Source organism: Crinia signifera, chromosome 19 (assembly GCF_055691185.1).
Source record: "Crinia signifera chromosome 19, ASM5569118v1, whole genome shotgun sequence".
NCBI lineage: Eukaryota > Metazoa > Chordata > Amphibia > Anura > Myobatrachidae > Crinia > Crinia signifera.
Window position 1 is genome coordinate 143,909,452 of NC_139226.1, and position 27,626 is coordinate 143,937,077.

A 27,626-nucleotide genomic window follows, 5' to 3' on the forward strand; every position below is an offset into this window, starting at 1 on the left:
CGCTCCTTTGAGACGACTTCTGACCTAGAGACACCTCCTCGTCCAATCCTCGATCCGGTGGTCTTCGCCCAAGTAACCATACAGCCATCTCCTCCTCCAGGTAAAACGTTTGTTCCCCCCGAACTCCGCAAGAAAATATTGACATGGGCACATTCTTCCCGCTTCGCAGGGCACGCAGGAGCACAAAAGACCTTGATGTTCCTGTCACGTTCTTATTGGTGGCCAACCATCCGCCACGACGTAACCAACTTCGTCGCCTCTTGTGTGAGATGTGCTCAGCATAAGGTGCCCAGAACAACTCCCGCTGGTCCTCTCCGCCCTCTAACCATTCCCACAGAACCATGGACCCATCTGTCAATGGACTTCATTTGTGAACTACCTCCCTCAAAAGGTCATACTGCAATCTGGGTAGTGGTTGACCGATTCTCTAAAATGGTCCATTTTTTCCCACTAAAAGGTCTCCCCTCTGCTCCAGTACTGGCCCAGCTGTTTATCTCAACCATTTTTAAACTCCACGGACTGCCCAAAGAGATTGTATCCGACCGCGGAGTACAGTTCGTTGCAAAGTTCTGGAGAGCTCTCTGTGCCGCGGTACAGGTCAAACTCAAGTTTTCCACTGCCTTTCACCCCCAGACCAACGGCCAGACAGAACGGGTGAATCAAGACTTGGAGGCCTTTATCCGACTGTTTGTCTCGTCTTCCCAAGATGACTGGGTGGATCTTCTCCCGTGGGCAGAATATATGCATAACAACTCCTATCACTCTTCCTCCGGAACCACTCCCTTCTTTACAGTATTCGGCAAACATCCACGGTCTCCGGATTTCTCAGAATTAACCTCTTCCGAAGTTCCTGCAGCAACCACTTCATTACAACGCTTTGCTAAAATCTGGTCAGAAGTCCACACCGCTCTTCTTAAATCTTCCGCCCGATACAAGAGGATGTCAGACAGAAAAAGAAGGGCAGCGCCCCGATTGAAAGTCGGAGACCGGGTATGGCTGTCTACCCGCCATATACGCCTCCGTCTGCCCTCTATGAAGCTGGCTCCTCGGTTCATTGGGCCATACCCTATCATCCAAGTCATTAATCCGGTCGCTTATAGACTTCAACTTCCTCCTTCCCTAAGGATTTCGAATTCCTTCCATGTGTCCCTCCTCAAGCCTTTAAGGTTGAACTCTTATCAAAATAGGATTCCCAAACCGCCCAAGATTAACTCCGAGAGTGGGGCTGAATTCGAGGTAAGACGCATTATAGACTCTCGCTGCCGCAAATCTCGTACCCAGTATCTGGTGGAATGGGTTGGGTTTGGTCCCGAAGAAAACTCTTGGGTGGATTCCATTGATCTTCACGCTCCGAAGCTGATAAAGCAATTTCTTCAGAGAAATCCTCACAAGGCCCATAGGCGCCCTGGGGTCACCCTGAAAAGGGGGGGTACTGTCACACGTAGCCGCGACGGAGCGCGGCGGGTACAGTACTCACCCGTCCGCGCCCGCCGCCGGCTAGCGTGTGCAGGTCCCAGGCTGCGGCGTGCGAGTAGGGGCAGCTCCAGGTAGGGATGGCAGCAGGGGAGGCCGGCGTCGCCATCTTGGTTGAGGGCAGGAGACAGATTGGCCCAGAGTGGAGGTTCCCTCCTCTTCCTGCGCTGTCAGCCAATGGCAGCCGCCCCCTGGGGATATAGGGGATCTGCCTAGGCTGTTCAGTGTCAGTGCAATGAGTCTTTGGAGTCATTCACAACTCCTAGCTGTTTCCTGGACCCTAGCTCTTTCTCTCCTGACTCTGGTGCCTTGCTCCCTGCATCTTGCTACAAGGAAGTTTCCTCCTGACACCAATGCTGCAAGTCCTACCTAGTGCTTGTTCCTGCTTGTGTCCCAGAATTACCCTGCACAGCTTTCCGCTGTCCTCCTTCATACAACTCATTCATTCCATCATCTTTCAGTCATCCGGATCCATTTCTTCTATCATCAAATCAACCTCTTTCCGGATCTTCCTCTATGTACTCTGGCTCATCAAGTATACGTTTCCAGATTTACCTGCCCGTTATTAGTATTGTGCTGGACTCTATTTAAGTTATCCAACTGTCACTTAAAGAAGTATTTGAGTGAAGTTTATCATTTATGAAATCCGTTATTAAACCGGCACGTTTCAATCCTACTCCTCCTGGTCCGTCTCCAGTTCCTGTGCACCACACGACTCCATCCAGCCCTTTAGCCGTGACACTATAGTATATTGGCTTTATTGTATGCCATAGGAAAGAGGTGCAGCGATACGTGAGGCAGTGGCTTTGCATTTCATAACTTCTTAGGTGGAATGAAGCCTTGTATCAATAAGATGCTAAGAAATGTGGCCATGACTGTATGTTTCCTAAACTTGGACTTCAAATCTCGCTAACAGTCCAGGTTTTAAGGATATCCATGCTTGATGATTGAGGCACTAATTGTTGTCACTTCTGCATAAAGGTTATCACAGAGCGATGTTCCGGCACTGCAGGAGCCACCAATATATACCGCTGACCATTACATCACCATGCCAACCCAGATTATGCAGCTGAAAGATGCAGCACACGTGGAGTATACAGAATCCAACAGGGATTTCCAAGCCGCAACCAACAGCTCCTCCTATGATATAAATAACGGTGACAGTGGGCTCGGTCATTCCGGGGTGATTCAGAAGCAAGTCATAAAGAATACTCAAATGGATGAAAAACATCAAAAGGTAATATATTATTATTGTAGTTAATATTAAGCGACCGGTGGGGGTTCTAAAATATTAAGTACATATACAGTATATGCTGGTCCCTGATGGAAAGGTAGAAAACCCAGGTGGGATTATGGCAGCCAAGTCAGGCTGGTCGGCTGAGTCGGTACAAGTGGCATCCAAGGAGCCCAGTGTGTCTGTAGGCCAGCAAACCAGGGGGATAGTGGGGTCCAGGAGGTCAGCATATCCACAGGATGAACCCATAAACATCTAGGGTTCAAGAAGGGAGATAGGGGGTAATTCAGGTGCAGCTGGAGTTTCTATCACTACTGGATCCTGTCAGCACTCTGATTGGTGGATGATTGGAGCTAATAACCATTCAGAGTGCAGCATTCTGTACATGCCATCCATTCTTCAGATAGTGATTGTCTGTCAGCACTCTGATTGGTGGATGATTGGACCTCAGTAATTTCCCCCTATATTCCTATAACCATCGCCGGCTCAGACAGCCCAGGACCCCACACAGGTTTTATTTATTTTTAAATTCACTTTTCTTTTACACACAGAAGCACTGCACAGATCTGACCGATCCCTGCACGCTTCTACAGTTCTGACCGATCCCTGCACGCTTCTACAGATCTGACTGATCCCTGCACAATTCTACAGTTCTGACTGATCCCTGCACACTTCTACAGTTCTGACTGATCCCTGCACACTTCTACAGTTCTGACCGATCCCTGCATGGTTCTACAGATCTGACCGATCCCTGCACGCTTCTACAGTTCTGACTGATCCCTGCACGCTTCTACAGATCTGACTGATCCCTGCATGCTTCTACAGTTCTGACGGATCCCTGCACGCTTCTACAGATCTGACTGATCCCTGCATGCTTCTACAGTTCTGACCGATCCCTGCACGCTTCTACAGTTCTGACTGATCCCTGCACGCTTCTACAGTTCTGACCCATCCCTGCACGCTTCTACAGTTCTGACCGATCCCTGCACGCTTCTACAGATCTGACCGATCCCTGCACGCTTCTACAGTTCTGACCGATCCCTGCACGCTTCTACAGTTCTAACTGATCCCTGCACGCTTCTACAGATCTGACTGATCCCTGCACGCTTCTACAGATCTGACTGATCCCTGCACGCTTCTACAGTTCTGACCAAACCCTGCACGCTTCTACAGATCTGACTGATCCCTGCACGCTTCTACAGATCTGACTGATCCCTGCACGCTTCTACAGATCTGACTGATCCCTGCATGCTTCTACAGTTCTGACCGGTCCCTGCACGCTTCTACAGTTCTGACCGATCTCTGCACGCTTCTACAGTTCTGACCGATCCCTGCACGCTTCTACAGTTCTGACTGATCCCTGCACGCTTCTACAGTTCTGACCGATCCCTGCACGCTTCTACAGATCTGACTGATCCCTGCACGCTTCTACAGATCTGACTGATCCCTGCACGCTTCTACAGATCTGACTGATCCCTGCATGCTTCTACAGTTCTGACCGGTCCCTGCACGCTTCTACAGTTCTGACCGATCTCTGCACGCTTCTACAGTTCTGACCGATCCCTGCACGCTTCTACAGTTCTGACCGATCCCTGCACGCTTCTACAGTTCTGACCGATCCCTGCACGCTTCTACAGATCTGACTGATCCCTGCACAATTCTACAGTTCTGACTGATCCCTGCACACTTCTACAGTTCTGACTGATCCCTGCACACTTCTACAGTTCTGACCGATCCCTGCATGGTTCTACAGATCTGACCGATCCCTGCACGCTTCTACAGTTCTGACTGATCCCTGCACGCTTCTACAGATCTGACTGATCCCTGCATGCTTCTACAGTTCTGACTGATCCCTGCACGCTTCTACAGATCTGACTGATCCCTGCATGCTTCTACAGTTCTGACCGATCCCTGCACGCTTCTACAGTTCTGACTGATCCCTGCACGCTTCTACAGTTCTGACCCATCCCTGCACGCTTCTACAGTTCTGACCGATCCCTGCACGCTTCTACAGATCTGACCGATCCCTGCACGCTTCTACAGTTCTGACCGATCCCTGCACGCTTCTACAGTTCTGACTGATCCCTGCACGCTTCTACAGATCTGACTGATCCCTGCACGCTTCTACAGATCTGACTGATCCCTGCACGCTTCTACAGTTCTGACCGATCCCTGCACGCTTCTACAGATCTGACTGATCCCTGCACGCTTCTACAGATCTGACTGATCCCTGCACGCTTCTACAGATCTGACTGATCCCTGCATGCTTCTACAGTTCTGACCGGTCCCTGCACGCTTCTACAGTTCTGACCGATCTCTGCACGCTTCTACAGTTCTGACCGATCCCTGCACGCTTCTACAGTTCTGACCGATCCCTGCACGCTTCTACAGTTCTGACCGATCCCTGCACGCTTCTACAGATCTGACTGATCCCTGCACGCTTCTACAGATCTGACTGATCCCTGCACGCTTCTACAGTTCTGACTGATCCCTGCACGCTTCTACAGATCTGACTGATCCCTGCATGCTTCTACAGTTCTGACCGATCCCTGCACGCTTCTACAGTTCTGACTGATCCCTGCACGCTTCTACAGTTCTGACCCATCCCTGCACGCTTCTACAGTTCTGACCGATCCCTGCACGCTTCTACAGATCTGACTGATCCCTGCACGCTTCTACAGTTCTGACCGATCCCTGCACGCTTCTACAGTTCTGACTGATCCCTGCACGCTTCTACAGATCTGACCGATCCCTGCACGCTTCTACAGTTCTGACCGATCCCTGCACGCTTCTATAGTTCTGACCGATCCCTGCACGCTTCTACAGTTCTGACTGATCCCTGCACGCTTCTACAGATCTGACCGATCCCTGCACGCTTCTACAGTTCTGACTGATCCCTGCATGCGTCTACAGTTCTGACTGATCCCTGCATGCGTCTACAGTTCTGACTGATCCCTGCATGCGTCTGCAGTTCTGACTGATCCCTGCATGCGTCTGCAGTTCTGACTGATCCCTGCATGCGTCTGCAGTTCCGACTGATCCCTGCATGCGTCTGCAGTTCTGACTGATCCCTGCATGCGTCTGCAGTTCTGACTGATCCCTGCATGCGTCTACAGTTCTGACTGATCCCTGCATGCGTCTACAGTTCTGACTGATCCCTGCATGCGTCTACAGTTCTGACTGATCCCTGCATGCGTCTACAGTTCTGACTGATCCCTGCATGCGTCTACAGTTCTGACTGATCCCTGCATGGTTCTATAGTTCTGACTGATCCCTGCATGCGTCTGCAGTTCTGACTGATCCCTGCATGCGTCTGCAGTTCTGACTGATCCCTGTATGCGTCTGCAGTTCTGACTGATCCCTGTATGCGTCTGCAGTTCTGACTGATCCCTGCATGCGTCTACAGTTCTGACTGATCCCTGCATGCGTCTGCAGTTCTGACTGATCCCTGCATGCGTCTGCAGTTCTGACTGATGACCGATGGTTTATTGATTCGTACATGTGTGTTCTGCTGATAGTTTCTTTCATATTTGTGCATACTTTGCACGGTTTTGTATTTAGTAAATTACCAAGATGCATTTTTAGGCAAAGAGAATACATTGATATTGTAAAAAACTAATAACAGAAACCCAGAATGTGTAGTTCCATAAAGAGTGGCCTTGCCTGCGTTACCATCCAGTGTATTACATAAATAGGACACATTGTAACATTACAGCTATTAGCTCACCACCGGCCGGAGTAATGAGATGATAGCTGGTAATCTGCAGCAGTGATCACACACATCTAATTCTAGGGTATAGGAACAGCCCTGATACATCTGATAGCCATAGGAATTCTGGGGCCTACACATGGGGAGATTTCTAGATCGCTCAGAATACTCCGATCACATAGCGATGTGTCAGCACTGTGTGCGGGGCGATCTGTCAGGGTCTGTTCTCCTGTGAGAACACTGACCCTGACACTGGTGATTATAGATCCATCCAGCATGCTGGATATTAATTGCCCAGCAATAGCGACACGCGGGCTGCACATCGCATTCGCTACGGCCCCCACACACATAGCGAGATCGCTTAGAAAATGCCCAGGAATCGCTACGTGTGTATATATGTATATATATATATATATATATATATATATATATATATATATATACGAATTTGCAAGAGACGTGTCACTCCAGGGGACTTTTCAATAGAATTTTATAAAGCAATAAAGCAGGTTACATGAATAGAGGTCAACGTTTCGATACCCGTGGGTATTGTTTTCAAGACAACATGTAACAGCATAAGCAGTAAGGTATAAGCCCGCACGGCGGCGGGACCACATATATACTTACACACAACTCTATGTAATCCGACCGGCAGCCAAGTACAGCGTGCATTCCCCCTCCCGTCTGAGACGGGGCGCACGCTGCTGACGTCACTCCCCGCCCGCTGCATAGCAACGCAGTCAGGCTGGAGCGCGTCCTTGACGACCAGCACGGACCCCATAAGCCGAGACCAAGAGTGAATTAGTATGCTGCGTGAAATACCATGAACAGAAGTGAACACAATAGGAAAGTGCCACAGAAAAGCGGCACAACACATATGATTCAATATGCAAAATGAAAATAAAGTACACTTCAGCAGCATCAAGAACCCAGCACTACTAATAACAGAGAGGCAGAACACCCAGACAATGAAAACCACTGCATGGATGTAAACTGTCAAAGAAATATATTCCAATTCAAACGATCATTCAATCCATGGGGCTTCACAGTTTGAAGTATGTAGATCCATTTGGACTCTAACTTCAGCAACATGCCATCACGGTCGCCACCATGGGATAGCACGGGTACATGGTCGATAAGGATGAATTTAATGTCCGTTACCAGATGACCAGCCTCGACACAATGTCTGGCCACCGGTTGATCAGATTTCTTGCTGGTTAGGGCACTGTTGATAGCAGAACGGTGAAGTGCCATCTGTTCTCTGATGGTTCTGACAGTCTTGCCGACATAAAACAGTCGACACGGGCAAAAAAGTAAATAAACCACATGTGTGGTGAGGGCATGTGAGCACATGACGGATTGGGAATGTGCGGTCAGAATGTGGATGATGAAAGGTTTTACAGACAACCATGCTGCGACATGTAGTGCACTTGAGGCATCTGTAGCAGCCAGGTTGTTTCTGCAGGAAATGAGGTTTGGCAGCAATATAGAATCCAGTGATGTCGGCATGCATGACTTGGTCTTTAATGTTACGGCCACGCCTGTAGCAGGCCATGGGCCGAATGGTTTGGAAACATGGCAAGGACTTATCGGACTTGACAATGGGCCACAAAGCTGTGGTGGCTCTCTGGACCACTGGACTTGATGTCGAATAGCGTTGTTTCCAGGGTAAGATCTTACTTTGAGATCTGGTGGTGGAAGTGAGGAGTGTGGACCGAGGCATTGCAAGGACCTCGGCTTGAGTGGCCCGAAGGATGGATAGGTCATAACCTCGCTGCACAAATCTGTCCACCACCTGGTTCGTACGGATTCTGGCTGCCTCTGGGGTACTCGAGATCCTGGCTACACGCATCAACTGCGACTTAGGGAGACCTCGTTTGAGGCCCTTGGGGTGATGACTGGAAGATAGTAGAAGCACATTGCGATCGGTGGGTTTGGTGAAGACTTCTGTAATAATATTTGAAGCACAAATGCTCACTTGAACATCCAGAAAGCTGATGGATTGTGGCTGGATGTTGATGGTGTACTTGATAGGTGAAGTACTGGCGTTGATGCTGGTTATATGTTCATTTAATATACTGACTGGACCTGTCCACATGAGGAACAGGTCATCAATAAAGCGGACATACATGAGTATGTGTGGATTGATATGGCTGTTGTGGAGAAATTTTTCATCTTCTTCTTGGAACATAAAGATGTTAGCCAGACTGGGTGCCACCGGGCTACCCATCGCACACTTCTGCTGGTAAAAGCCCCCATCGAAAAAGAAATAGTTGCGCTCCAGGGTCAAGGATAGTAGCTTGGCAAATAGGGAGTGGTCCAAGTCACAGATGTTGTTCTTCCTTAAGAAGGCCGCCACTGCAGCCACCCCGGCTTGTTGGGGAATTGACGTATAGAGGCTGCTAACGTCCATGGTGACTAGTACGGTGTTATCCGGGATGATGTCAAACTCCTGAAGGCGTAGCAGGAACGCTGTGGTGTCTTTTATGAAGGAGGGCTGAGATTGTATATATGGCTGCAGAATAATGTCCAGAATTTTGGACACAGGTTGGTATAGAGAGTTGTTGGCAGAAATAATGGGGCGTCTGGGGGGGCTATTGATATTTTTATGAATTTTAGGCACTGAGTATATGAGTGGTGTAATGGGATGATTTTGCTTCAATGCCTGGGCCAGTTTGGAGTCGCGAGAGCTAAGAGCCCTTATGAGGAACTGATTTATAATCTATCCCATCATATTCTCTCCCCAGCAGAAACCTCTGTATTAAACATAGGCTTGTCATTCATTCCCACCAACATCCATAGTGACATCCAATGGGAGATCGACAAACACCGGTTTTCTCGCAACCTTCGGCTCAAAGAACACTTCCAATTCCATGATGAGTCTGCTTCTGTTCCTAACAACCTGGACCAATTCATCCGGTCCCGCAATAAATCTACATTTGACCAAGTGTCCACCAACAAATCGCTACCCACATTTACACGATTGGTTGATCAAGCAGTGGTGAAGTACAATGCAGCAGCCCCACGGGTGCATCATAATCTGTCAAGAGCGGAGCAAGATGCACTCAAACAATTATCGGCATACCGCCACGTAACCATCCGTCCTGCGGACAAGGGGGGCGCTATAGTCGTACAAGACCTGGTGGACAGGGGCGGATCCAGGATAAAATGACAGGGGGGGCACCATGATAAAAGGGTTTGGGTGGGGGAGGGGCAGTGTTAGTGGTGCCAGTGTACATGCTAAGAGAGCGGCAGAAGAGGGTGGGAATGGAATTAAAAATGGGCCCTGGCATTTAAAGTACGCAGGCCCACCATGGCGACAAATGTGAAGGATGTAGTTGTGCGCGCGCCAAAGGCGCGTTTCGAAAAAGGGTGTGTGGCCACTCAACAGGCGTGTCAACACATATACAACTTCTACACATCATGCAACAAAATACTAGACCCCATTATACTTGCCCCTTACACATGATGCCAAATGGAATGAGCCAAAATTGACATAATGCCACGCGGATTGAGCCAAAATTAAAATAATGCCACATGGATTGTGTCAAAATTCACATAATGCCACATGGATTGAGCCAAAATTTACATAATAACACACACGGATTGAGCCAAAATTCACATAATGCCAAATGGATTGTGTCAAAATTCACATAATGCCACACGGATTGAGCCAAAATTCACATAATGCCACACGGATTGGGAAAAAATTCACATAATGCCACACGGATTGAGACAAAATTCACATAATGCCACGCGGATTGAGCTAGAATTCACATAATGCCACACAGATTAAGCCAAAATTCACAATACACTTCATAAACAGGGACATTGTCCAAAAATGACACCATTTTTGCTGACACGTTACCCACTTTGATGTTTTGAATACAGTTTTCACCATTTATGAGAGTGCCGCCTCCTGTCTTCATTTAGTGTAACTATTTGGATACTCGTTTATATATCACTCCTGTGGAAGGCACCTCTACCGCTGTACCCCCATTGTTCCAAGTGCCAGTCCTATGCTATATATATATATATATATATATATATATATATATATATATATATATATATATATAAGTCTCCAGTCTGGAGTAGCACTCCTCTCAGAATTCAAAATCCGGTGCACGCCACAACCTGCATCCAGCAGGTGTATATATACAAGCAGCGTAAAGGCGGCACACGATAACTGTAAATGACTCACACGGACCCCTAGGTCAGGTCAACGTTTCGAAGCTTTATTATGCTTCTTCCTCAGGACCAAATAATGCATTATTTGGTCCTGAGGAAGAAGCATAATAAAGCTTCGAAACGTTGACCTGACCTAGGGGTCCGTGTGAGTCATTTACAGTTATCGTGTGCCGCCTCTACGCTGCTTGTATATATATATATATATATATATATATATATATATATATATATATATGTGCCCCATAAGGAACGTCTGCCTGTCACTTGCAATTCAGTAAGCAATATACTATGCCCTGCACCGATTGGTCATCCATGTCGACAGATTACGACATTGACACCAAAAATGGGAAAACTCATATCAACTTTTCCATGTCCACCTTTTCTCTATGTCGACCTGTTACATTTTGACATTGGGCCTGTCGAACATTCATGTCGACCTACAGTATTGACTGTCAACATAAACTCTGTCGACCCTATTATCCACACACATTACTATTTCCCTTTAATGAGGCAGCGTCTCTCTGTAATTCTCCTAACAGAGAATTTAGACGAGACCTCCCCCCCTCCCCCCCTCACCCACCTAATTAATTACACTTTATTAAAATGTATCCCATTAAACAGATGTAAGTGCTCCACTGTGTCAGTAGCATTTGGATGAAGTATGCTATTACAGGCAGGTCTGCAGCATTACTCCTCTGTGTGCGCCCCAGCCTACAGGCCTTTTATCCACCTATTGATTGGCCACTGGCGGAGAACCGTGTTCTGGGCTATAAATTGTTGCTGCTTTTCAATAGATTGCTTGTTCCGCACGGCGGTGAGCCTTTTACGCTCTGGTCGTAGAGACTGCAGCGAATAACCGAGCTGGGAATAATTAATGGGAAACGATTGAGGTTCGAACATGAAGATCTGCAGAACAACCTGGTAAAGAGGGGAAATACTCTGTTCCCATTGAGATAAAATGTCATTTAGCGAACATAATGCTTTTGTAAAGCTAATGAGAGGAGAGGCCGTATCGGTGCGCGGGGAGCCAGGAAATGCTGTTTTGCTGAAATTAAATGATTAAAGAATTAATTTTATTTTTATACTCACTGAGCCATTAATCACTATTTGTTTTTGTGGGTCTGATACCTAGAAATGGTTATGTAATAACCTGTAATACTGCGTTCTACGCACAGGAGTTGTACTATAAGGTAGAGGCTGTATTTGTGTGTTCTGGAGCACTGGAAAGCCGGAGGTTTGGCGTAATATAGGATTTCTATACGTTATTATGTTCGATATTAATCCTGCTGCCATGAGCTCTACCCGGTCCGGTTCTAGGGAGGACAGAGACGCTGGGACAGAAGGGTTTATTGTATGTGACGCAGCACGTTATACAGTAGCAATGCATATATTGCTCGGTTCTACTTCCTCCAACATCACACAGCACAGTAATGGTCTCTTATCTCATTTATTCTAGATGTTAATAGGTTATCTGAAACAAGAGGTCAAATTAGGAGGGATCGGACCCACTTATACAATGAGCCAGGAGAAAGTGAGTATGGGCATTGTAGTTCTCTTCTCCATACTACCCATATATACCTGACTACCTCCAGTACATTGCTCCGCCCCATCCCCATATACCTGACTACCTCCAGTACATTGCTCCGCCCCATCCCCATATACCTGACTACCTCCAGTACATTGCTCCGCCCCATCCCCATATACCTGACTACCTCCAGTACATTGCTCCGCCCCAGCCCCAAATACCTGACTACCTCCAGTACATTGCTCCACCCCAGCCCCATATACCTGACTACCTCCAGTACATTGCTCCGCCCCAGCCCCAAATACCTGACTACCTCCAGTACATTGCTCCACCCCAGCCCCATATACCTGACTACCTCCAGTACATAGCTCCGCCCCAGCCCCATATAACTGACTACCTCCAGCACATTGCTCCGCCCCATCCCCATATACCTGACTACCTCCAGTACATTGCTCCGCCCCATCCCCATATACCTGACTACCTCCAGTACATTGCTCCACCCCATCTCCATATACCTGACTACCTCCAGCACATTGCTCCGCCCCATCCCCATATACCTGACTACCTCCAGTACATTGCTCCACCCCATCTCCATATACCTGACTACCTCCAGCACATTGCTCCGCCCCAGCCCCATATACCTGACTACCTCCAGCACATTGCTCCGCCCCAGCCCCATATACCTGACTACCTCCAGCACATTGCTCCGCCCCAGCCCCATATACCTGACTACCTCCAGTGCATTGCTCCGCCCCATCCCCATATACCTGACTACCTCCAGTACATTGCTCCACCCCAGCCCCATATAACTGACCACCTCCAGTACATTGCTCCGCCCCATCCACATATACCTGACTACCTCCAGTACATTGCTCCACCCCAGCCCCATATAACTGACTACCTCCAGTACATTGCTCCGCCCCAGTCCCATATACCTGACCACCTCCAGTACATTGCTCCGCCCCATCCCCATATACCTGACTACCTCCAGTATATTGCTCCACCCCAGCCCCATATACCTGACTACCTCCAGTACATTGCTCCGCCCCAGCCCCATATACCTGACTACCTCCAGTATATTGCTCCACCCCAGCCCCATATACCTGACTACCTCCAGTACATTGCTCCATCCCAGCCCCATATACCTGACTACCTCCAGTACATTGCTCCACCCCATCCCCATATACCTGACTACCTCCAGTACATTGCTCCGCCCCAGCCACATATACCTGACTACCTCCAGTACATTGCTCCATCCCAGCCCCATATACCTGACTACCTCCAGTACATTGCTCCGCCCCATCTCCATATACCTGACTACCTCCAGCACATTGCTCCGCCCCAGCCCCATATACCTGACTACCTCCAGCACATTGCTCCGCCCCATCCCCATATACCTGACTACCTCCAGTATATTGCTCCACCCCTGCCCCATATACCTGACTACCTCCAGTACATTGCTCCATCCCAGCCACATATACCTGACTACCTCCAGTACATTGCTCCGCCCCATCCCCATATACCTGACTACCTTCAACACATTGCTCCGCCCCATCCCCATATACCTGACTACCTCCAGTACATTGCTCCGCCCCATCCACATATACCTGACTACCTCCAGTACATTGCTCCGCCCCATCCACATATACCTGACTACCTCCAGTACATTGCTCCATCCCAGCCCCATATACCTAACTACCTCCAGTACATTGCTCCGCCCCATCCCCATATACCTGACTACCTCCAGTACATTGCTCCATCCCAGCCCCATATACCTAACTACCTCCAGTACATTGCTCCGCCCCATCCCCATATACCTGACTACCTCCAGTACATTGCTCCGCCCCATCCCCATATACCTGACTACCTCCAGTACATTGCTCCACCCCATCCCCATATACCTGACTACTTCCAGTACATTGCTCCGCCCCAGCCCCATATACCTGACTACTTCCAGTACATTGCTCCGTCCCATCCCCATATACCTGACTACCTCCAGTACATTGCTCCGCCCCATCCCCATATACCTGACTACTTCCAGTACATTGCTCCGCCCCATCCCCATATACCTGACTACTTCCAGTACATTGCTCCGTCCCATCCCCATATACCTGACTACCTCCAGCACATTGCTCCGCCCCAGCCCCATATACCTGACTACCTCCAGTGCATTGCTCCGCCCCATCCCCATATACCTGACTACCTCCAGCGCATTGCTCCATCCCAGCCCCATATACCTGACTACCTCCAGTACATTGCTCCGCCCCATCTCCATATACCTGACTACCTCCAGCACATTGCTCCGCCCCATCTCCATATACCTGACCACCTCCAGTACATTGCTCCGCCCCATCCCAATATACCTGACCACCTCCAGTACATTGCTCCGCCCCAGCCCCATATACCTGACTACCTCCAGTACATTGCTCCGCCCCAGCCCCATATGCCTGACTACCTCCAGTACATTGCTCCGCCCCATCCCCATATACCTGACTACCTCCAGTACATTGCTCCGCCCCATCCCCATATACCTGACTACCTCCAGTACATTGCTCCGCCCCAGCCCCATATGCCTGACTACCTCCAGTACATTGCTCCGCCCCAGCCCCATATACCTGACTACCTCCAGTACATTGCTCCGCCCCATCCCCATATACCTGACTACCTCCAGTACATTGCTCCGCCCCATCCCCATATACCTGACTACCTCCAGTACATTGCTCCGCCCCATCCCCATATACCTGACTACCTCCAGTACATTGCTCCGCCCCATCTCCATATACCTGACTACCTCCAGCACATTGCTCCATCCCAGCCCCATATACCTGACTACCTCCAGTACATTGCTCCGCCCCATCCCCATATAGCTGACTACCTCCAGCACATTGCTCCGCCCCAGCCCCATATAACTGACTACCTCCAGAACATTGCTCCGCCCCAGCCCCATATACCTGACTACCTCCAGTACATTGCTCCACCCCAGCCCCATATACCTGACTACCTCCAGTACATTGCTCCGCCCCATCCCCATATACCTGACTACCTCCAGCACATTGCTCCATCCCAGCCCCATATACCTGACTACCTCCAGCACATTGCTCTATCCCAGCCCCATATACCTGACTACCTCCAGCACATTGCTCCGCCCCAGCCCCATATACCTGACTACCTCCAGTACATTGCTCCATCCCAGCCCCATATACCTGACTACCTCCAGCACATTGCTCTATCCCAGCCCCATATACCTGACTACCTCCAGCACATTGCTCCGCCCCAGCCCCATATACCTGACTACCTCCAGTACATTGCTCCGCCCCATCCCCATATACCTGACTACCTCCAGTACATTGCTCCGCCCCAGCCCCATATACCTGACTACCTCCAGCACATTGCTCCGCCCCAGCCCCATATACCTGACTACCTCCAGTACATTGCTCCATCCCAGCCCCATATACCTAACTACCTCCAGTACATAGCTCCGCCCCAGCCCCATATACCTAACTACCTCCAGCACATTGCTCCATCCCAGCCCCATATACCTGACTACCTCCAGTACATTGCTCCACCCCATCTCCATATACCTGACTACCTCCAGCACATAGCTCCACCCCATCTCCATATACCTGACTACCTCCAGCACATAGCTCCGCCCCATCCCCATATATACCTCCAGCACATAGCTCCGCCCCATCCCCATATATACCTGACTACCTCCAGCACATAGCTCCGCCCGAGCCCCATATACCTGACTGATTATATATATTCCACAGCGACCCACATTACAGGCATTAATAATCCTAATGACTTTCCCTCCATGCAGCCCAGACTTACAGATGTTCTCTGACTATCATCACTGCTATGTGCCTGGCTCCTGCCCTCTGGCTGCACCAATCCTTATGTATCACATTCCTATTTCCTATAGAGTGTAACACTGGGAGCAGGGCCCTCTGCTCTTGTTTCCTCCCTGCATCTCAGCCGCCTCTATATTTGGATACAGAAGTTTCACATCGGACATATTGGATTCAAAAACCGTCTGAGATGCAGGGAAGAGACGTTGCGAGTGCCGCGCCTTTGGCTGTAGTAGATCCCAGGTTAATATATATATATATATATATATATATATATATATATATATATATATATATATATATATATATATATATATATATATATATATATATATATATATAAAACGCTATGCTGGAGTTCCTGAGCAGTGTGGGCCGTGTGTAGCACAGGTCACACTAATATCACTTTACATTTCTGTACCGCATTCAGAAAGAACAGCTCAGGCAGCAAAAGGTATATGCAAAACTGATCCAGGAGCGTAACAAGAGCCTGCCAATAAGGGCCCGCGAAATACCAGAGGGACAGGAGCAGAAGCATCAAGGAAAGCGGCAGAAGGTACGGTTACTACGGTAGTGTCCCTCCTCAATCAGATCCCACTCCCACTGGTGTTCCGGTCATGTCTGTATAGTCAGTATAACAAACTGGCTGCCTACAGTAACTTGTTCTGTGACACAATACGAGCCGGCCGGGGTGTAAACGCTCAGACCTGCACATTTCCAGTCTCAGTGTCAGTTTGAGGTGTAATTTATATCCCACTGGTTGGGATCCCACAGATAAGTACTGGGGTTATGTTTAGGGTTAGGCTGTAGAAGGGTGAGTTAGGTTTAGGGATGGCCATCGACCATCGATGTTTACAAAACATTGATGGTTCATGGCCGATGTCGAATAGTTTTGACATCGATGGGGGAGAACCAGATGGTTTTCCACCATCGATGTCAGGCTTAACTGAATAGTTTCATTTTTATTTTTTCATCAAGAGGCCGGGACACGGAGCTCTGCCCCAACACCTGTGAAGCCCCGCCCCACGCATTTTGATTGGCCCATATGCCAATCTTTCAAAGCAAATGGATGACCATCGATATGTGAAAACATATCGATGGTCATCCATTGCATACTTACACACCATCGATGGCCAGTTGCACTTTTGCCATCGATGGCAACCATCGATGGCTAAGGCAACGATGGCCATCCCTAGTTAGGATTAGGCTTTAGAAATGGAGAGTTAGGGTTAAGCTGTGGGTGGGGTAAATTAGGGTTTGACTCTGAGAGGGGTGAGTTAGGATTAGGCTGTGGGAGGAGTGATTTAGAGTTAGGCTGTGGGAGGCGAGATTTAGGGTTAGGCTTCTGGAGGAGTGAGTTACAGTAGGGTTCGGATGTGGGAGGGGTGATCTAAGGTTGGGTTGCAGGAGTTGTGAGTTATGGTTAGGCTGCGGGAGGAGTGAGTTGGTCCTGAGCGTAGCCATGACACTTTTGGACCAGATTGTGCATCTCTTACAGTTCTCTCATCATCCTTGTGGGTTTGTCTCTTCACAGAGTCTGGAATATGCCAAGAAGGTTCCACGACCACTGCCTCCACTTAAAGTGTCGGGTGAAATGAAAGCAGAGGTACCGAAGAGGCGAGCCATGAGCTACGACTCCCTCTTCCCGCAGATTAAATTACTGGAAGAGCTGCAGGTCAGACACGAGAAGGAGAAGATGGCGGTGGCTGCTCTCAGAGCCCTTCATATCAAATAGCTCCTATACAAGGTGTGCATAGAGCTTATGGTGGCAGCCTGGCCTTGTCCAACTGCTGACACCGGAGACCTTTCAGAAAGCCAGAGACTCGACCATTGGTGGTGAGATATTGGGGGCAAGCCAGAGACTCGACCACACCGGTGGTGAGATATTGGGGGCAAGCCAGAGACTCGTCCACACCGGTGGTGAGATATTAGGGGCAAGCCAGAGACTCGTCCACACCGGTGGTGAGATATTGGGGGCAAGCCAGAGACTCGTCCATTGGTGGTGAGATATTGGGGGCAAGCCAGAGACTCGACCACACCGGTGGTGAGATATTGGGGGCAAGCCAGAGACTCGTCCACACCGGTGGTGAGACATTGGGGGCAAGCCAGAGACTCGACCACACCGGTGGTGAGATATTGGGGGCAAGCCAGAGACTCGTCCACACCGGTGGTGAGATATTGGGGGCAAGCCAGAGACTCGTCCATTGGTGGTGAGATATTGGGGGCAAGCCAGAGACTCGACCACACCGGTGGTGAGATATTGGGGGCAAGCCAGAGACTCGACCACACCGGTGGTGAGATATTGGGGGCAAGCCAGAGACTCGACCACACCGGTGGTGAGATATTGGGGGCAAGCCAGAGACTCGTCCATTGGTGGTGAGATATTGGGGGCAAGCCAGAGACTCGTACACACCGGTGGTGAGATATTGGGGGCAAGCCAGAGACTCGTCCACACCGGTGGTGAGATATTGGGGGCAAGCCAGAGACTCGTCCACACCGGTGGTGAGATATTGGGGGCAAGCCAGAGACTCGTCCATTGGTGGTGAGATATTGGGGGCAAGCCAGAGACTCGTCCATTGGTGGTGAGATATTGGGGGCAAGCCAGATACTCCTCCATTGGTGGTGAGATATTGGGGGCAAGCCAGATACTCTTCTATCGGTGGCACCACGGGTGCTCAGAGAACGGGCTGAACTGGACATTATCCTCCCATCGGTCAAAGTGTTATTTACTTACTTGCATGGTTTAGATACATATGCATTATAACTTATTATACTTTGTAGATCATCAGCGATTATTAAAAACTGACTTGTTACATGTTTCCATTTGGTTATTTACAGATCCTGTATATACGCAGCAATACTGTATACTCTGTGGGCACTTACCTCTCTGTGGATCTCTGCTGGTAACTCCCAGCCGGCTGCATCCCCAAGTGGTCTGGTTTGGGATTGGGGACGATCACCTGTACCTACGGCAGTCCGAGGAGGATTTCCGCACTGGATACATTCTATATAAATGACCACGCCCAATATTATTACTATAGGCACTCTCTTTTATTAAACTTCATGTTTATTCATATGTTGCAGCAGATTACTGGTTACAGCACAATCTAACAACAGATTGATTAATCACCCAGCCAATTATTATGGACAAGCTCAAATCGAGCTAATTCAGATCTGATCGTAGTACACATTTGTTCTCAAAATGGGCAAAACCATGTGCACAGCAGGTGGGGCAGATGAACATGCGCAGGGAGAGTTAGATTAGATTGATATACCCCCCAAAAATAAGCCGTGGAGTAAACCTTGCGGTTCCTTGAATACGCTTAGAAAGCTAGCCATTCATCAGGAGGACCTGCATATGACCAGGTCATGCGCAGGTTGTGGAGCAGCGAACGAGCGATGGTATGTGCTGAATCGCTTGTTTGGCCACACATCGCTCGTTTGCACTGCAGGTGGGGCAGATGTAACACATGCAGAGAGAGTTAGATTTGGGTGGATATCTATATTGCAGTGTAAAAATAAAGCAGTCAGTAGTTACTGTGCACAGAGAAAATAAAACACTCAAATCTAACTCTCTCTGCACATGTTACATCTGCCCCAGCTGCAGTGCACATGGTTTTGTCCATTAGAGAGTGATTGTGCCTTTCCGAGTGAACCAGAATAACCCCCTATGTCCTTCTTGTGTATTGGGGCCTTAAGTGGGGTTGGGATCATTTGGTCTACAGCATGATGGTCGACAGTCATTAGGACGACATGGGAAAAGGTCGACATGGGTCTAGGTCGAAAGGTCATTAGTTCGACAGGTCGTTAGTTCGAAAGGTCATTAGTTCGACAATGACTAGGTCGACAGTGAAAAGGTCCACATGGGGTTTTTCACTGTTTTTTTACCTGAATGTCAACACAGTCGACATGGACACAGTTTAAAGTGCACCACATGCACTCGCTACGGTCGGCACACTATTTTATTCTCCCACCACGCTGTGGAGGGTAGGGCAGGAAATACCGCCTGTCAGCACGTCAGCTCAAAAAACAGTGAAAAACCCCATGTTGACCTTTTGACTGTCGACCTAGACACTGGCAAACTAATGTCCTGACGAACTAACAACCTGTCGACCTAGAACCATGTCGACCTTTTCCCATGTCAACCTAATGGTGTCGACCTAATGACTGTCTACCATAATGCTGTAGACCACATGACCGCACCCCCTTTGCCTCTCTCTGATCTCCCGCGGCCGTACAGGAGATCTGCAGACACAATTCATATACAATAGAGCAGCGGTTCTCAAACTGTGGGTCCTGACCCCAGAGTGGGTCCCGACCTTCTCAGCATGGGGTCGCAACTCCATGTTGCTGACCATCAGGCTGATGATTTTTCTAATATCAGTCAGTGATTCAAGGAGAAAAATCTGTTGAATTGTCTGTTATTTTACACTCCTCCCATCACTCTGTGCCTCCACAATGCTGCCATGTATGTGCTGTCTGCTGACTACACGTGTGATGTGATGGGTTATGGTATATCAGACTCCTCCCATCACTATGTGCCTCCACAATGCTGCCATGTATGTGCTGCCTGCGGACTACACGTGTGATGTGATGGGTTATGGCAGTGGTTTTCAACCACTGTGCCGTGGCACACTAGTGTGCCTTGAGCTGTTCTCAAGTGCGCCCCCAGATCTAGAGATGCCCAACCTAGTTTACAGCCACCACCAGTTCAACTGTTATTTACTGGTCTCTACTTTTCATGTAAAGGGCCAATGTATTTTATTTGTGTAACCTGTGGGGACCAGTGTGATTGTTTTTTATATGGGGGGCAATAGGTTTGGTTTTTTCCTGTGTGGGCCAATGTGTTTTGCCCGTTGGGGATCTCATGGTGTGCCTTGGCAATTTTAAAATCTTACTTAGTGTGCCGCAAGGTAAAAAGGTTGAAAATCACTGGGTTATGGTATATTAGACTCCTCCCATCACTCTGTGCCCCCACAATGCTGCCATGTATGTGCTGTCTGCTGACTACACGTGTGATGTGATGGGTTATGGTATATTAGACTCCTCCCATCACTCTGTGCCCCCACAATGCTGCCATGTATGTGCTGTCTGCTGACTACCCATGTGATGTGTTATGGTATATTAGACTCCTCCCATCACTCTGTGCCTCCACAATGCTGCCATGTATGTGCTGCCTGCGGACTACACGTGTGATGTGATGGGTTATGGTATATTAGACTCCTCCCATCACTCTGTGCCCCCACAATGCTGCCATGTATGTGCTGTCTGCTGACTACACGTGTGATGTGATGGGTTATGGTATATTAGACTCCTCCCATCACTCTGTGCCCCCACAATACTGCCATGTATGTGCTGTCTGCTGACTACACGTGTGATGTGATGTGATGGGTTATGGTATATCAGATTCCTTCCATCGCTCTGTGCCCCCACAATGCTGCCATGTATGTGCTGTCTGCTGACTACACGTGAGATGTGATGGGTTGTGGTATATTAGACTCCTCCCATCACTCTGTGCCTCCACAATGCTGCCATGTATGTGCTGTCTGCTGACTACACGTGAGATGTGATGGGTTGTGGTATATTAGACTCCTCCCATCGCTCTGTGCCTCCACAATGCTGCCATGTATGTGCTGCCTGCGGACTACACGTGTGATGTGATGGGTTATGGCAGTGGTTTTCAACCACTGTGCCGTGGCACACTAGTGTGCCTTGAGCTGTTCTCAAGTGCGCCCCCAGATCTAGAGATGCCCAACCTAGTTTACAGCCACCACCAGTTCAACTGTTATTTACTGGTCTCTACTTTTCATGTAAAGGGCCAATGTATTTTATTTGTGTAACCTGTGGGGACCAGTGTGATTGTTTTTTATATGGGGGGCAATAGGTTTGGTTTTTTCCTGTGTGGGCCAATGTGTTTTGCCCGTTGGGGATCTCATGGTGTGCCTTGGCAATTTTAAAATCTTATTTAGTGTGCCGCAAGGTAAAAAGGTTGAAAATCACTGGGTTATGGTATATTAGACTCCTCCCATCACTCTGTGCCCCCACAATGCTGCCATGTATGTGCTGTCTGCTGACTACCCATGTGATGTGTTATGGTATATTAGACTCCTCCCATCACTCTGTGCCTCCACAATGCTGCCATGTATGTGCTGCCTGCGGACTACACGTGTGATGTGATGGGTTATGGTATATTAGACTCCTCCCATCACTCTGTGCCCCCACAATGCTGCCATGTATGTGCTGTCTGCTGACTACACGTGTGATGTGATGGGTTATGGTATATTAGACTCCTCCCATCACTCTGTGCCCCCACAATACTGCCATGTATGTGCTGTCTGCTGACTACACGTGTGATGTGATGGGTTATGGTATATCAGATTCCTTCCATCGCTCTGTGCCCCCACAATGCTGCCATGTATGTGCTGTCTGCTGACTACACGTGTGATGTGATGGGTTATGGTGTATCAGACTCCTCCCATCACTCTGTGCCTCCACAATACTGCCATGTATGTGCTGTCTGCTGACTACCCGTGTGATGTGATGGGTTATGGTATATTAGACTCCTCCCATCACTCTGTGCCTCCACAATGCTGCCATGTAGGTGCTGTCTGCTGACTACACGTGTTATGTGATGGGTTATGGTATATTAGACTCCTCCCATCACTCTGTGCCTCCACAATGCTGCCATGTATGTGCTGCCTGCGGACTACACGTGTGATGTGATGGGTTATGGCAGTGGTTTTCAACCACTGTGCCGTGGCACACTAGTGTGCCTTGAGCTGTTCTCAAGTGCGCCCCCAGATCTAGAGATGCCCAACCTAGTTTACAGCCACCACCAGTTCAACTGTTATTTACTGGTCTCTACTTTTCATGTAAAGGGCCAATGTATTTTATTTGTGTAACCTGTGGGGACCAGTGTGATTGTTTTTTATATGGGGGGCAATAGGTTTGGTTTTTTCCTGTGTGGGCCAATGTGTTTTGCCCGTTGGGGATCTCATGGTGTGCCTTGGCAATTTTAAAATCTTATTTAGTGTGCCGCAAGGTAAAAAGGTTGAAAATCACTGGGTTATGGTATATTAGACTCCTCCCATCACTCTGTGCCCCCACAATGCTGCCATGTATGTGCTGTCTGCTGACTACCCATGTGATGTGTTATGGTATATTAGACTCCTCCCATCACTCTGTGCCTCCACAATGCTGCCATGTATGTGCTGCCTGCGGACTACACGTGTGATGTGATGGGTTATGGTATATTAGACTCCTCCCATCACTCTGTGCCCCCACAATACTGCCATGTATGTGCTGTCTGCTGACTACACGTGTGATGTGATGGGTTATGGTATATCAGATTCCTTCCATCGCTCTGTGCCCCCACAATGCTGCCATGTATGTGCTGTCTGCTGACTACACGTGTGATGTGATGGGTTATGGTGTATCAGACTCCTCCCATCACTCTGTGCCTCCACAATACTGCCATGTATGTGCTGTCTGCTGACTACCCGTGTGATGTGATGGGTTATGGTATATTAGACTCCTCCCATCACTCTGTGCCCCCACAATGCTGCCACGTATGTGCTGTCTGCTGACTACACGTGTGATGTGATGGGTTATGGTATATCAGACTCCTCCCATCACTCTGTGCCTCCACAATGCTGCCATGTAGGTGCTGTCTGCTGACTACACGTGTTATGTGATGGGTTATGGTATATTAGACTCCTCCCATCACTCTGTGCCTCCACAATGCTGCCATGTATGTGCTGTCTGCTGACTACACGTGTGATGTGATGGGTTATGGTATATCAGACTCCTCCCATCACTCTGTGCCCCCACAATGCTGCCATGTATGTGCTGTCTGCTGACTACACGTGTGATGTGATGGGTTATGGTATATCAGACTCCTCCCATCACTCTGTACCCCCACAATGCTGCCATGTATGTGCTGTCTGCTGACTACACGTGTGATGTGATGGGTTATGGTATATCAGACTCCTCCCATCACTCTGTACCCCCACAATGCTGCCATGTATGTGCTGTCTGCTGACTACACATGTGATGTGATGGATTATGGTATATTAGACTCCTCTGTGCCTCCACAATGCTGCCATGTATGTGCTGTCTGCTGACTACACGTGTGATGTGATTGGTTATGGTATATCAGACTCCTCCCATCACTCTGTGCCTCCACAATGCTGCCATGTATATGCTGTCTGCTGACTACACGTGTTATGTGATGGGTTATGGTAAATCAGACTCCTCCCACCACTCTGGGCCTCCATGCTCAATGCTGCCATGTATGTGCTGTCTGCTGACTACACGTGTGATGTGATGGGTTATGGTATATCAGACTCCTCCTATCACTCTGTGCCCCCACAATGCTGCCATGTGTGTGCTGTCTGCTGACTACCCATGTGATGTGATGGGTTATGGTATATCAGACTCCTCCTATCACTCTGTGCCCCCACAATGCTGCCATGTATGTGCCGTCTGCTGACTACATGTGTGATGTGATGGGTTATGGTATATTAGACTCCTCCCATCACTCTGTGCCCCCACAATGCTGCCATGTATGTGCTGTCTGCTGACTACCCGTGTGATGTGATGGGTTATGGTATATTAGACTCCTCCCATCACTCTGTGCCCCCACAATGCTGCCATGTATGTGCTGTCTGCTGACTACACGTGTGATGTGATGGGTTATGGTATATTAGACTCCTCCCATCACTCTGTGCCCCCACAATGCTGCCATGTATGTGCTGTCTGCTGACTACACGTGTGATGTGATGGGTTATGGTATATTAGACTCCTCCCATCACTCTGTGCCTCCACAATGCTGCCATGTATGTGCTGTCTGCTGACTACACGTGTGATGTGATGGGTTATGGTATATTAGACTCCTCCCATCACTCTGTGCCCCCACAATGCTGCCATGTATGTGCTGTCTGCTGACTACACGTGTGATGTGATGGGTTATGGTATATCAGACTCCTCCCATCACTCTGTACCCCCACAATGCTGCCATGTATGTGCTGTCTGCTGACTACACGTGTGATGTGATGGGTTATGGTATATCAGACTCCTCCCATCACTCTGTACCCCCACAATGCTGCCATGTATGTGCTGTCTGCTGACTACACATGTGATGTGATGGATTATGGTATATTAGACTCCTCTGTGCCTCCACAATGCTGCCATGTATGTGCTGTCTGCTGACTACACGTGTGATGTGATTGGTTATGGTATATCAGACTCCTCCCATCACTCTGTACCCCCACAATGCTGCCATGTATATGCTGTCTGCTGACTACACGTGTTATGTGATGGGTTCTGGTAAATCAGACTCCTCCCACCACTCTGGGCCTCCATGCTCAATGCTGCCATGTATGTGCTGTCTGCTGACTACACGTGTGATGTGATGGGTTATGGTATATCAGACTCCACCCATCACTCTGGGCCTCCATGCTCAATGCTGCCACCATGTATGTGCTGTCTGCTGACTACACGTGTGATGTGATGACCTTCTGTAATAACTTGCTGGGGTCCTGTAATTTCATTTTATTGTCTGATGGGGTCCCAGAGCAAAATAGTTTGAGGAACCCTGCAACATAGTAACAAAAGCTGCCCTTAATTATAAATCTCCATTTACACTGATTTTAGTTTATTTATGTATATTAAAGAAAAATGATACAACAAACCTTAAAAATGCTGTATCTGTGTCACACAAATCCCGTATCAATCTGCTGAGTATTTACATCTAATGTCATTTTGATAGTTAATTTGAAATGTAAAATAATATTATTGAAAGAGCCGCGTAATTGCCTCAAATTGTTAATGGCCTAATTTTAAATTGCCATTTAAGTGGCAGTGTATTACTTAGAGGGGAACGGCGTCCTGCTGGTCTGAAACCATTTTAGCAACACGCTGGAAAGCATTTTTTAATCCTGTAACCGCGGGAGCTGAAATCTCCCAGGGTTAATGCAAAATGCATTAACAATTAGGAATGGCTGGGCCCAGCCTGTCGCTGCTATGTTGCAAACTCGTCAACACCGCTCCTGCTATTGTATGTCTTCTTATTACACTCTGCAAGTAATATCGCCATCTCTATAGTTACATGGCAAGTGTCATTGTCACTGATCGCACATGAGGACGTGATTTTCTGTACCCTCGCGGCAGGACTGAGGCCTGGCATCATTGTGTTATACCAATATACTGGGGGAAATGGATTTTTGATTTCTTTTGGCAGAACAAAACACAATGTTTCTATTCTCCGGTGCAAATAAATTCCATCATCAAATTTAGGGCATCATGCAGGCCTGCTCGCTAGCCTGCTTATACTTGCAACCTAGCGATTATTGCAGATCTGCCATTAATCCATGCGGAATTCCCAAACAATGGAATTATTTTCCCAATCTGTGCAAATGTGAGTAACTCGGACCCTGTCACAGCTCTGGGGAATATAAGAGTGGTACCTGGAAAAACGGGGTAGTTAGGAATAATGTTTACACCCTTTGGGGAGTTTTTTAGGATTTTTCTTTAAGAATGAATTGAAGATGCCGATGCTTCTTACCCCGACTCACCCTAAGTTACACCGTTTGCGGAGGGCTGTGATGAGGCAGACATGAGTACAGCTTGGGTTAGGTCTCTTACTCTGATGGTACCATCTGGTCTGAGTCCCGTTGGTGAAAACGCTGGTGTGTCCAATGGATCAATCACTGTCCGCGATACCGGAAGTGGCGGGAAGTTTTTGGCGGCTGCCAGAGAGACTGTGTGGAGTGGGCTAGTGTTACTGTGAGTTCAGTGGGTTTTGGCACCAGTTATAGGGTGTCCGAATGGATGCGCCGCTTGTCAGCGAGACCGGAAGTGGCCGGAAGTTGTCTGTGGCCGTCGGAGAGACTATGGAGCAGGCGGTATAGAAGCGTGTCAGGTCTCCTCTAGTATCTAACACGTTTCATGCGTCCTGCGCACTTTTTCAAGGATAAACAACACTGCAACAGGCTGTTCGAGGAGAGCGCTAATGTCGCAGACCATCCCTGCAAACGCGTATTTTTGACACTCCCAGAAAACAGACGGTTTCCGCCACCAAACGCCGACTTCGTCAGTCAACCTCCGTCCACATGGCGTTTATAATCCGTACGGGATAGTGAATGCACGCTGTGATACAAGCACCGTCATTCGATAATCGCTCAATCTGTGCATTTGCTGATCAGCTCCCTCAGTCTATCACGAAAATGAACCCTCACAAATGTATTAACCCCTTCGTCATAACTGACCTGCAGAATAAAACTCGCCCATAGTCTACTTAAAAACTTTCCCTAAATATACCAGTTACCAATTACATATCAGCTTCAGATACCTGTGAATAACCTTAGCCCCTCCCATTGCGTGCACCAGGGACCCAGTCTCTCTTTGTATAGTAATGGAGAATACATTTGCTGACAATCATACTACAAGAATTCTGTTGTCACAGGTTACACCATATGGATTAACTGGATAACACACACTTGATAAGTAAGTGCACTGATTACACAACATCTGTTTGTTCTAATCAAGCTCTTCAATAATCAATATGTCACAGCAATGAGTCAGGAGCAATCTCCATTAGGCATCTATGTATGAACACTTGTTTTCTCACTCAGTACAAGAATGCCG

General features: G+C 48.5%; 1 protein-coding gene across 1 annotated transcript in view; it reads left to right on the forward strand.

The window, feature by feature from the left end:
* JHY (junctional cadherin complex regulator) overlaps positions 1–18,765 on the forward strand; it is a 45,659-nt gene extending 26,894 nt beyond the window's left edge. The window contains exons 4-7 of the mRNA XM_083161587.1: positions 2,455–2,710; positions 12,064–12,138; positions 16,411–16,536; positions 17,515–18,765. Of these exons, the coding sequence (XP_083017713.1) occupies positions 2,455–2,710; positions 12,064–12,138; positions 16,411–16,536; positions 17,515–17,715 (658 nt within the window). The 3' untranslated portion in view covers positions 17,716–18,765. The remainder of the gene's footprint in view (positions 1–2,454; positions 2,711–12,063; positions 12,139–16,410; positions 16,537–17,514) is intronic.
* Positions 18,766–27,626: the final 8,861 nt, after the last annotated feature.